Source organism: Mustela erminea, chromosome 11 (genome assembly GCF_009829155.1).
Source record: "Mustela erminea isolate mMusErm1 chromosome 11, mMusErm1.Pri, whole genome shotgun sequence".
Lineage (NCBI taxonomy): Eukaryota > Metazoa > Chordata > Mammalia > Carnivora > Mustelidae > Mustela > Mustela erminea.
In genome coordinates, this window is record NC_045624.1 from 76,088,620 (window position 1) to 76,101,602 (window position 12,983).

General features: G+C 38.8%; 1 protein-coding gene across 1 annotated transcript in view; it reads left to right on the top strand.

Annotated features, from left to right (window-relative positions):
• The window catches only part of KIAA1324L (KIAA1324 like), a 171,776-nt gene that overhangs the window by 131,889 nt on the left and 26,904 nt on the right, over positions 1-12,983 (top strand). The window contains exons 13-18 of the mRNA XM_032304299.1: positions 2,944-3,081; positions 4,561-4,824; positions 5,531-5,704; positions 7,335-7,524; positions 8,712-8,808; positions 9,472-9,573. Coding sequence (XP_032160190.1) covers positions 2,944-3,081; positions 4,561-4,824; positions 5,531-5,704; positions 7,335-7,524; positions 8,712-8,808; positions 9,472-9,573 — 965 coding nt within the window. The remainder of the gene's footprint in view (positions 1-2,943; positions 3,082-4,560; positions 4,825-5,530; positions 5,705-7,334; positions 7,525-8,711; positions 8,809-9,471; positions 9,574-12,983) is intronic.

A 12,983-nucleotide genomic window follows, 5' to 3' on the forward strand; every position in this document is an offset into this window, starting at 1 on the left:
TAGCTAGTTAGCAATCTATTAACAGTTTCCTCTGTGACATACAAATTAGATGAAGATTTTAATATTTGTGATTACTGCCAGCTTAAGGGAAGGCAGGCTGTTTTCTTCTTTAAAAAAATAAAAAAGGACTTTGTTGTGGTAAAAGAAGATCATGAATAATCTTCAACACATCCATTTATTTATTTTTTATAAGATTTTATTCATTTATTTGACAGAGATCACAAGTAGGCAGAAGGGCAGGCAGAGAGAGAGAGAGAGAGGAGGGAACAGGCTCCCCACTGAGCAGAGAGCCCAACATGGGGCTCGATCCCAGGACCCTAGGACCATGACCTGAGCCGAAGACAGAAGCCTTAACCCACTGAGCCACCTGGATGCCCCAAAACATCCGTTTAATACACTACAAATAAGCAATAATTCAATTCCCAGCTCTGCCTCCGTATTTCTTTAATCTGTTCATTCTTTTTCACCATCAGTGCCATTACTGAGGTCCTGACTCCCACTATTTCTCAGTAGCTATCTGTATTCTTTTTCTCTCCATTCTCTCATATATGCTGCTGTCAAAATGTTCTTTATAAACATCAAAACAGTAATGGAGACTTCCACAACGAATTGCCTCCTTCCCCTTGCTAGTTGGTTACTGCCTATGGCAGTGGCGGTTAAAGTGTGGTCGCTGGACCAGCATCACCTGGGAATTTGTTAGAAATATAGATTTCTCAGGCCCCTCCTGATCTTAATAAAAGCTCTGGCGATGGGCCCAGATATCTGTGTTCTAGCCAGCCACAAGGGTGGCTCTAACATCAATGAAAGTTTGAGTGCCAATAGCCTCTAAATACACTTAAAATTTCTTAGCATGGCTCAGTTTGGGTTTTTGTCCTCTTTGCCCAGCCTCTTTTTACCAAGTTCACCACACCTCTTCAGGCAACCCGAATTTGTTTGAGGGCCTCTCTGTACTTCAGTTCTCATACTTGGCACTCTGAACCAGAATGGCTCTCTTCCTTTTGCTCCTTTGTCTGGTGAACTCCCATTCATAATTCAAGGGGTGCTCAAACTTCACCTCTTCTGGGAAGCTTTCTCTTAGTCCTTTAAGTGAAATTAGCCATTCTCTCCAGTGTGCTCCAAAAACTCTTTGAGAAAACTCTGTTTTAATTATGTGACTGTATTGATGTTTTTGTCTCTCTCACTTGACCAAGCACTCCTGAGCGTAGGAATCATAGCTATTTATTTTTGTAAATCAATCTTAGAGTTTTTGGCTCATAGAAGAATCTGTTAGTTTTCTTTCCTCTCTGTTTGATTTGGTTTTCTCACAGGATTTTTTGTGATGTCGGTTAAATAGTGTATAGAAATGCTCTCAAAACCATGCAGGTTTTCGGGGCACCTGGGTGGCTCAGTGGGTTGAGCCACTGCCTTCGGCTCAGGTCATGATTTCAGGGTCCTAGGATCGAGTCCCGCATCGGGCTCTCTGCTCAGCGGGGAGCCTGCTTCCTCCTCTCTCTCTCTGCCTGCCTCTCTGCCCACTTGTGATCTCTCTCTGTCAAAAAATAAATAAAATCTTTAAAAAAAAATGCAGGTTTTCAAAACCTTTTACAAAGGTAAGATGGTATTATTTGTGGTAATGCAATAAATTTCATTAATTATTGGAATAAACATGTAGAAAGATGATGTTTTAACAGAGAACTGTCTGTGTATTCTGAGCTCCTTTTAGGAAGCGGCATGTATGGTGGTTTGGTCATTTGGTAACGTGGAGAATTCTGTAATGTATGACAAGCACATTCTGTTATTCCTGTCTGTGGTGTGAACTCAAGACACATCTCTTTACAGCATATTTGATTACTTTATAATGTTTGACTCCTATGTTTATATCATAGAAAGAAACAGACATATCTTGAGCTCATGCCACCATATGGTCAACATCCCGGATAATGTAACAGAAGCCCATCCGAATTTCTAAGTCATCTAGTAGGGTTTCTGTAGGGACCACTAATTAGAAAATTCAAGGCTGGCTTTGATTTGCACTTCAGATTAGTTAGTTGTGCATTACATTATTTGGTTCACTTACTATATTTGTTTGCTAATCATCTTAATGACAGCATTTTGGTTAGAATGTCACACATTTGTAGGATATTCTAAATATTGAATTTAGCTAAGGAAATCAGAAATGAAATATTTACACATATTCCTTTGGAATTCAAGTTTAAGCAGCAGAATAAGATTCTTTGGACTTAAAATAACATTCCGGTTAATAAACACTTGGAGAAGCCTGCAAGTTGCAAGTGTAGTTCAAGGGGAACTTAGAACTCCTGGTGTAAGAGCTGCCTAGCAGACTCTCTCAAGGAAAAAAGCAAACATGGAAAGCCTTGCTCTTCTGTGAGAAGTTTACTGTGATAAATTGGAGGAATTTGTTTTCCCTTTGAAGTGTCTTTCTTTCTTTCTTTTTGTATTTTATTTATTTATTTGACTGAGAGAGAACACAAACAGGGGAAATGGAAAACAGAGAGGCTTCCCCTCTCACTCACAGAGCAGGGAGCCCGATGAGGGACTTGATCTCAGGACCCCAGGATCATGACCTGAGCTGAAGGCAGACACTTTACAGACTGAGCCACCCAGGCACTCCGGAAGTGTATTTCCTAAGCTAGAGTCACCTGCACACAGACACATGCACACACACACACACACACACACACACACACACACAGTTAAATGTACTAAAATTTGAGACTTCTTTCAGGTTATATTGACAATGTGTTTGAAAAATTGTAGTTACTAAGCTGGTAAGTGCTTGTGTAGACTTGGAGGGAGGTTTTGAGAGTTCTAGGATGACGGGCTCTGCAGATAAATATTCATTGACCCTCCAGGGGTTTTCATAAAGACATATTTGTAATGTATACACCTGTATATTAATCCCGAGTTTGTGCTTTTTTGTTTATATTTTCTACTATATATTAGGATATTAATAGAAAAAGTACCAATGTGGTGGAATCATGGGGTGGAACCAAAGAAAAGCAAGCTTACACCCACATCATATTCAAGAATGCAACATTTACATTTACATGGGCATTCCAGAGAACCAATCAAGGTCAAGATGTAAGTTCCACACACTTTTTTTTTTTTTTTTTCAATGCAAAGATCATGCTCCTGATGGAAATTTGTACAAAATGATCACCTATCTCTCCTGGAGGAAAAGACTTAGTTTTCTATTGATATGGGACAATCAATCATAATCAATCATTTGGTTATGGAGTGGATTTGTATTAAAATGGTTTGAGAGCAAGAACGTATGAAATTGAATAACACAACGTATCTTTGGATTGTTCTACACTAAACAGATATATTTACTGAAAGCTTAAGAGAAAGAAAATCTGACTGTAGTTATTAAAAGGTGTCTTTAAGGCTTTCTAAGACTTTGAGAAGGCTGGTGACTGTCTTCCTCTTTTTCTGAATGATCTGACATTTGTCCTGGAGCCCATAACTGGTGTTGGTTTATTATTTCATTGTAGTGATGTCGCCTTTTATAGCCTGGAGAGTGTGTATGTACACATGATTGGGTTTACACACAGAATTATTTATTTTATTTTACTGTCCCTGCTAGAGTAGACCTTAATTCTCCCCTAAGTAAGTTCCATTGTATGTTTTGATAGTAACAAGACTTACTTTTGTGATCTCCATAGACGTGACCTTCCCAAGGTGAAAACAAGGTAAACCACTTAAAGCTGTGGTGACAAATGCAGAACATTTTCTCTTTTCTCTTTGGGCTTTCCCTGGGGAACCCATTCCCAGATGTTATTTGACTCTGATTGTTGATGGGTGTTTGGATTACCATCACGTGGGGCATGAACATGCCGTGGAATGTTTCCTCATCTTCTTCTTGTCCCTCCCCCAGACAAAAGACATTAGTAGTCTAGGGTAGCTCTCTTCTCTACTGATAGAGAGGTGCCACTGCCTGGTGAGAACTAGATCTTGATTGACCCAATGTTGCAAGAAGAAAAAGTATAGTTAGACCCAGGGATTTGTTCTCTACTCTGCAACCCTTCACTAGAAATCCATACATAGGTCAGGGAAAGTACTGGAGAGAGAGAGAGAGAGAGAAAGTGAAAGTCCCAAAGGGATGGTGTGATGGCATCATGGTCAGTGTTTGGTGAGGACCAGAGTCCTAGTCTTTCAAGGCTAACCCCTCTTCAAAAGCTTTAGACTTGCTACCCTGGAAATATCTTATTGTATCATTACAGTTAGGCTTATCTCTGAATAAACCATCATGGGAGATAAAGTTGCTCCTGTGTTAAACCATACCAGTTCTTCCAGATGTAAAGCCTATAAACATGCCCGATCTTGTGGTGATTGTGGATAACCTCCTGGAACTCCATTACTATGGAGATTAGTTCCTAGTGTTAAGATTTAAGATTTTTTTTTAAAAGAACCAAGAAGAAGTAACTTTAATCCATTATCGATTATAAACTGCTAGTCTGGAACACTCTGCTTAGCTATTTTGGTGATATCCACACAAAACGATCTGGTTGTATGATTAAGCCCCAAGGCAGAAGTCATTACTTTCTGCTCTCTTTTTAGAATAGACGGTTCATCAATGACATGGTGAAGATTTATTCTATCACTGCCACTAACGCAGTTGATGGGGTGGCGTCCTCATGCCGTGCCTGTGCCCTCGGTTCTGAACAGTCGGGCTCATCGTGTGTCCCCTGCCCCCCAGGCCACTACATTGAAAAAGAAACCAACCAGTGCAAGGAGTGTCCACCTGACACCTACCTGTCCATACATCAGGTCTATGGCAAGGAGGCTTGTATCCCATGTGGGCCTGGGAGTAGAAGCACTCAGGTAAGTGAGTGTGTGTTTCAGTTATTCCCAGGAAAACTTTAATAGAGACACTCATAAGATCCCCTTAATATTTCTCCAGGAACTATGTTGTAATTCTATTTAGAGAGGGCCTTTTCATTCTTCTTGTTTTCTCTCCTCTTACATTTATGAAGCACGTGAACATGTCTTATGTGCCATAAAAGCCCTAGTTCCTGGGGGCATCAGATATTAAGAAAAGTACCCCAATAAGAATGGTTTCCAAAAATATGAAAATTAGATTTTTGTGTATTCTGTTAGGGGAGAGCAAGTAAACTCCCTCTGTGGGTTGGCCATAGGAATATAGGGAGAGCAGCAAGTATATCTTAGACTATTTTAAGGGCAAAGGTTGATGTTATATTATGGGTGAAGGAGAAAGTAGTTTTACTGTCTCTTGAAACTGGCATAACAGGGACTTTTAGCTATTTATTAAAATAACTTTTTCCAAGAAACTGGTCTTAGAATAACTTTGCTCTTACTTTAAAAAATGCTGATTTTTCTGTACTCTGCCTTGGAAAATTTAATTATTTTTTGGAAATTCCCTATATTCATGTGATATACCATAACTAAGACAAAAAAAAAAAAGAAATAATTTTTAAACATAGAACTGTTTTTGAAACACATTTTTCATAGCAGCTAATATTTTGTTTTCTACTAAATATTTTTTTTGTTTCTTAATCTTTAATCAAAGGACCACTCAGTTTGCTATAGTGACTGCTTTTTCCACCATGATAAAGAAAATCAGAGTTTGCACTATGACTTCAGCAACCTCAGCAGCGTGGGCTCATTGATGAATGGACCCAGCTTTACCTCCAAAGGAACCAAATATTTCCACTTCTTCAATATTAGTTTATGTGGGCATGAGGTGAGTTCTGGCTGTCAAAATGAGATGGAGCTGTATTTCAGCTCTGATTGAGTTGATATTTTCTGTGTGGATGGCCAATAAAATCTCTATGGAAACTAACAACCAAATGTCAGAAACTGAGCTGTGATTGCTTAAATCCTGCATTGCCTCTTAGCATGTTGGCAGCTTTCTCCAGCAGGGCCAGCCTTGTCTGCCTCTGCGTCCATCAGAGCACTTATTCCCCAGCCCCTGGAACCCCAGAGATAATGATCTCCATTATGAGATGCTGTGCCAGATTTTATGCAAAGAAAATAAAAAGAGATCTGATGACCACAGATGTTTTCAGGCAAAGGGAACTATAAATTTTACATGGTGTGGTGTTTGTCCTGTTCTGGTTTTACAAGGAGTGATCTAAAACACTCAGCTGGTTAGTCACTCAGTTCATTCAATAAATAAATGCATATTAAATATGTTTTGCCAAATATTGAGTGAAGCGGTGAATGAGATTCTTTACACTATGTATTACATATCTTTTTGTCCCTATGCCCTACGTCCCTATGTCTTGCCTTCCCTCTCTCCCCTCTTCTTTTCTGTCCTCTTTCTCTTCTTTTCTTTTCTATTCTGATTCCTTTCCTTTTGTTGCTGTGTTCGCCTTTCTTTCCTTAATAGTTTCTCTCTGATCTTTTCCGTTGTTTTTCTCTTCTCAGTTTCAACAATTTAAGCTTAGTAACAATATATTGTACCTGTATTGTTGTGAGAAGGTTTAGTGGAGGAAGAAACTTTTTTAAAGTTTGGACTGCTAGCTGCATGAAGAAAGATAAGTTGACATTCCTTTCTTTGGGCCCATGTGTGCTCACCCTACAGCTAAGACAAATAAAATCGTCTTCCTTTTCCCCTTTATACTGTCCTACATAGAAATTATAAAGCTATAGTTGTTTGTAGTGGGACTATAGTATATTTAAACAGTCTTCCAATTTTTATAGATTACATATTCCAACTGAGTGAATGATTCAAAAAGTAAACTCCTGTATTCCCTTCACCTTCCTCTGTAGTTGAGTAGTCATTGAGTGTGAGTAGCTGAATGAAGACACTCACAGTGACCAACTATTAAGAATTTAGATGGTGTCCTAAATTTTGCTTCAGTAGGACTTTCAGGCTTTCTTCTTCAGACTTCATATTACCTTTTTGCCACAACAGACCAATAAAGGAGAAGGAAGAGCACGTCTCTTTCTTTGACATTAAAACCTTCACCAAGAGTTATCTGGTCTCTTTGAACACATTGTTATCCTTTGAATTGACAGTTTCATGGGTGACTTTTAGTTCCTTAAGTTAGATGGCTTTCATCCAGCACAAATGATGCTTGTAGTTGGAAGAGCAGTGCAGTCTTGAATTTCTATATTCATTGTAATTTAAATGACTTAACCCTGGTTAAACATTGGAATTCCTCAAGAGCTTTAAAAAAAAAAAATGCCAGTGCCTGGGCCCCACACCATACCAATTAAAGCAGAATGTCTGCAGTGAGGAGAGAGCCACTGCTCTACGAGGGTCATGAGCTCTCAGAGATCTAATGTAAGGACTGACTCTTACACACACACACACACACACACATACACACACAAAGAGGTTTCTCTTTATGACTTTATTTTCCTAGGGAAAGAAGATGGCTCTCTGTACCAATAATATAACAGACTTCACAGTAAAGGAAATAGTGGCGGGGTCCGATGATTATACGAATTTGGTAGGAGCCTATGTATGCCAGTCAACTATTATTCCTTCTGAAAGTAAGGGTTTCCGAGCAGCCTTATCATCACAGTCCATCATTCTGGCAGATACATTTTTAGGTAAGCTTCATTTGGTTCCTGTATGTATGCATGCAGTTTTTCTAAAATTACAGTACTGGTAACTTGTCATTGTGTTGGTATTTGCCATAGATGATGATGGCCGCAGGTAATTCTAAAATATCACTTTGTAACATGGTTCCAAAGCCCCTGAAGTTGAGATCTATTGGTCAATCTAAGTGAATGCAAGCATCTCCTGAATTTATGCATAAATTTTTTTTTGGGAGTCTGTGCTTTTCATCAAATTCTCCAGGAGCTTAAAAGCAGAATAAGATTAGAAACCAAAACTATAAAAAAAAGGACATCAAACAAATATTGTATAAACCTAAATCATAATATCCACCTCCAGTTTTCATAAGTAAGTTGGTGACACTTAGTAAAGGTGAATGTGCGGAGCTTTATTCCCCGTCTGTCTTTCCTGTCTTTGTAGACTAGAAGGCGTAAGAAAGTTTTAAGAATGACCACTTAGTGATTTTTATGGATCAAGTTCATTAGAACCTCTGGGATGGTGATATAACATATAACAGTATAACAATTTAACAAGCTTCTTGTGATTCTAATGTACAGCAGAGTTGAGAACCCATTGCTATCAACTCCAGAGGAATTTAGCTTTAATTTTCAGCACCGTGGTCAGTTACCGAGTCAGCTGGAGAGGTTGCTGTTACTGCTTGCATTTTGGCTCTGTGGTCATTTTGTCTCCAAGGGATGGAAGAAATGCCTGACTTTTAGATAAAACAAAATTTGGAGTTGCTTTCTGGAAGTTATTGGGTACAAAATTTTTTTGTTTTCTCAGGTGTGTCTATATTGAGTGAAAAGTTGTATTAGCAAAACAGCCCAGCTCTTACGTTAGAAGCTGAGAATTTTAATAATGTTAGGATGTTGAAGTGTTAGAGCTGGGGGCTTTAGAGATCATCTCAATTATTTCACGCATTTTACAGATTTAGGACACAAGGCCCAGGGATGTGAAATGATTTGAGCAAAATTACAGAGCTATGGAGAAGATTCTTTTTTTTTTTCTTAGAGTTTGGAATGGTACTTGATCTTACTGTGAATGCATAGATTTAATACAATATTTATTAATTATCAAATGACAGTATCTGGGTAAAGCTGGTTTCTATTCAGATACACAGAGACTAAATAAATCTCATTCTTCTATATTGCTTAATACCTTCTTTTTTATTGTCATCTAGGAGTGACTGTTGAAACGACATTGCAAAATATTAATATAAAAGAAGAAATGTTCCCAGTTCCCTCTAGCCAAATACCAGATGTGCATTTCTTTTATAAGTAAGTGAAGATGCTGCTTCCCTTGACTATTTTAATCAAGAGTATCTTGGTACCTAGAATAGTAGCTTATTATACTTAATAGATACTCAATGATTTGTTCTTAAATAGAAGACTTAGTGTAAAGCAAGAAGCATGAACTATTTTGAAAATATTATATAAGTTCTGATATGCATAATACATATCTTTTTTCTGATTATATATATTTTTTCTATATTTCTACTTTATATCTATTTCTTGTATATACTCTATTTTACCTATACTTTATATATATATATATTTTTTTCTTATAAATTGGGCAATAAAGAGACTCTACTTCCTTGTCCAGGCAGTATTTGTAATTCAGACATTTCAATATTAGCCAAAGTAGACACAACCTCTCTTCCCTTTGAAAAATTTTTGTGATTATGACTTTGATTATAATTATGGTGACTTGACTAAACACTTTGATGTTAGCTTATTACTTTACCTGAGAAAATAGTCCATTTTTCCTAGGCAGTGAAAGCAAATGAGCTCAATTTGTATTAAAATTTTTAATTAGTGAACTTGGACACATTTTTCTTATTCATTGTTGCACAGAGTGTGGGAGAAGTTACACACAGGATATTTATGTCTTGGTGATCTGTGTTGTGTCTGTTGTGTAAAATGCCATTTGCCCTGCTATAGGTCTTCTACAACTACAACATCTTGTGTCAATGGCCGGTCAACTGCTGTGAAAATGAGGTGCAATCCTACTAAACCAGGAGCAGGAGTGATTTCAGTCCCCAGGTATTCTTACTTCTATGTGGCCATTTCATTTTTGTATTTATTGTGAGGCAGAAAAACTCTCCAGAATCCTATTATTTTAAGACATATTCTTTAGGAATGCAAAGCAGGAAGAACAGAAGAATATGTAGGTTTTCGTTGTGGGGATGTGCTGAGCATCTCTTAAGAGGACTAGGTCTTCACCAATCTCAGTACTTCCCCGTCTCCTCAATGCTGTCTGTCTTCTCCTCCTGTTTGCCTAAGTGTCTGTTTGTCTTGAAAATTATTTAACTAATTATATAATTATTGTGTTTGTATCCTCGTATTAATTCATAGTGGTTAGTCCTAATTTCCCTAAGAGCTGCTTTACACATAACCTGTCTGATAGTATTTCATCAACGAACTACCTGGGTGGTCTAGACGGAAGTAATCTACCCTCCCAATCATAGCTTCTTTCCCTGTAAGGTGGGGGGCACAGTAGATAATTTATATGCTCCATTTCCAGCTCTTTCTTTTTCTGATGAATGGCGGCAGAATGACCGAGGTAGGGTCTCATCTGTAGAATACATAATACAATTCATTTAACTTACTGGAATTGAGAGAACAGCTCTCCACAGTGTCAGTCTGACTAATACAGTCCACCTGGATGGGAACTCTAGGAGAGAACGAGCAATTTCATGGACTCAGAGCTGTCAACTTACCTACTGTTTTCATGGCGTGAGTGCCGTTTAGATGTCTGCTGATTTTCATTCTTTGCACTAATTTATTGTTCCGATGGCTTCCAAGCAGATAATATGACCGAAGGTCAGGTCTGTCCTTCATTTTTTTGTTTATTTTTAAAATATATTTGACAGAGAGAGAGAGAGAGATCATAAGTAGGCAGAGAGGCAGGAAGAGAAAGAGGAGGAAGCAGGCTCCCTGGTGAGCAGAGAGCCCAATGCTCAATCCCAGGGCTCGATCCCAGGACCCTGAGATGATGACCTGAGCTGAAGGCAGAGGTTTAACCCACTGAGCCACCCAGGTGCCCCCAGGTCTGTCCTGTAAGAAAGTATCTCACTCTTACTCTCCCAAGGTGGGTTCTGATGTTTTAAGGTAATAATAATAAAGTCTCATGTTGTTAAATGATACCATTTAGAAACTTGGGGTTTTGTTGCCTTGTGAGAAGAGGAAAGGTTAAGTTTTTCCTTTGACCTCTAGCAGTTTTTTCTCTTCACAGAATTTAGCTGTCTTTGCCAGGGTTTCTCAAGATACTCTGTGGCAGAATACCTTGGGGTGTATATTTTAAAAATCAATTTCTAGATCTTTTTTGAAACCAAAACAATCTCTTGAGTGTTGAGCATAGGAATGTTTTTTAAAATACAAGGCAATTCTTAGGTGCCTGGTTGGCTCAGTTGGTGGAGCATATGACTCCTGATCTCAGGGTTGTGGGTTCCAGCCCCATGTTGGAGGTAGAGATTACTTTAAAATATTATTTAAAAAACACAAGACAATTCTGTGCAGACAAAAATTTTGGAACTACTGAGCTTAATCCACATTTTGGTATTTTGGTGATTTGGCTTGCTTTTTTCTGAGATAAATCCTCAAACTTTGCTCTGCGTTTTAGTTTTCTGAAAAGCTCATTTAAAATGTCTTGGTCTACAGGGTAGTCCTTCACCCATATTTGGTAAAAATTTATATGTAATTATGATGCACATTGAGGTTTGAGGACCACTGCTCTAGGGAACAGCCAGAACCCCACAACCTAATGAGCTAACCTTCTATTCTTACTTGAATCAGTTCCCCATGAAGGCACAAGGGGGAGCCCTGGCATCAGCATATGAAAAACAGCAGCTTGTTCTGAAATAATTAGAGTTTTTTTAGCTTTGGGGCTGAATAAAGATTTCCTACTAACAGTGAGGAAATGTTAACAGAGCCAGGTTTCTCCAGCTACTTTTGAAGAGGATTTACTTTGCAGTTTGGGGGAGCTGGGGGGTGGGGAGCTTTAAGATCTCCAGAAGAGGGAAGAAGGTGCTAACCAGGCACTTGGCTTGAAAAAAGTCTCATATGCTGTGACCAAAAAGTCTCAGAAAGCAGACTTTGGCAGTTTGGAAGGGATGCCACCCCCGGAAATTCTCCTGTCTTGGCCAACAATCTTGGCAAAGCCGGCAAAGGAGACTTGAGTAGTAGTGATGTTGGTTGGGGCTCTGAAGCTTGTGACCTGAGAAAATGTCATAAAACCTTTAGTCTTGGGAAAATGAGAAGTTCTTAACAGAGCGTGGGCGGGCAGGAGGAAGGGACAGTGTGTGTTCCCTGTGTATCTAGTAGGAAATTTAGAGGGAATAGCAAATTATCAGGGCCGCCTACTAACCTGCAGTTGGAAAACTGCATCCTGTCTGTGTTTGGTCTGGCAAATGCAGTTGGTTTCTAATTCCACAAAGTGTCGGGGAGGGGGGGTGAGACATTTTAGATAAAAACTTAACAGTATGGTATCTGTGGTGAAGAAATCTGAGAACCAGTGTGAGTGGACTTTTGGGGATTTCCTGGTGGAGTTCTCATCTTGGCCAGCGAACAAATTTCTAATCAAGTAGAGTGCTGATAGCCCTAAATAGATCACCCTCCAGCCTCTGCCTAAGAAACTTTTCAAACCTCCAGTCATGATCCTAGTTGTTAGGAAAATCAAAGATTCACCTTTCAATAGGAAAAATTTAGAACTAAATGAACATTGTGTCCTAAGTGTTCTTTCAAATGCGTAAGAAATTTCTGTGAATGGAAAGGTTATAAAAAGCATTATTAGAAAGTGGGCAAAATGGGTCATCTTCACTCTGATGAGAGACCTGCATCAGATACATTTGCTTGACACAGTAGGGAACTCTGAGGACCCTGGGTATACAGCTGTGGTGGCACAGTCAAGACAGAAGGATGTCCTGGCTGTGTCGATAATTCTTTCCTTCCCGTCATGTGTTCATCTTGCCATTTTGTCCCTCCACTTTCTCACAGGTAGAGATTTACAAAGAAGCACACTAAGCCCAGAGGCAAATATCACATTTATCCGGGGATAATTCAATTGGTCTGCAAGTTATTGGTGCTTTGTTTAACATGAGTCATTCTTCCTCCAACGAGGTGGTCTTTAGTAATGATATGATTTAGAGGAAAATCATCATCCTCTCTTTCTCTGTCTCGATTTATGTAACTATATTTAACTGCTTGGAGAGTTTATGAATCAGTCTAAAACTGTTTTTGCCAAAACCTCCTTCAGAATCCAAATTCATCTTTATCATAAGGGTAGCCTTGGGCTCAGAGAGTCTAGCTAGTGAGTGGTTCTGGGCCAAATGGAGAGGGGCTACTGCTCATTAAAAGGGAAAAAAAAAAAAAAAAAGACTTTAGCCTCTGAGAATGTTGTATCTCACAAAACTGATGCTTCAGAGGTCTGTCGTGATAGCGTTCACAGGCGAACA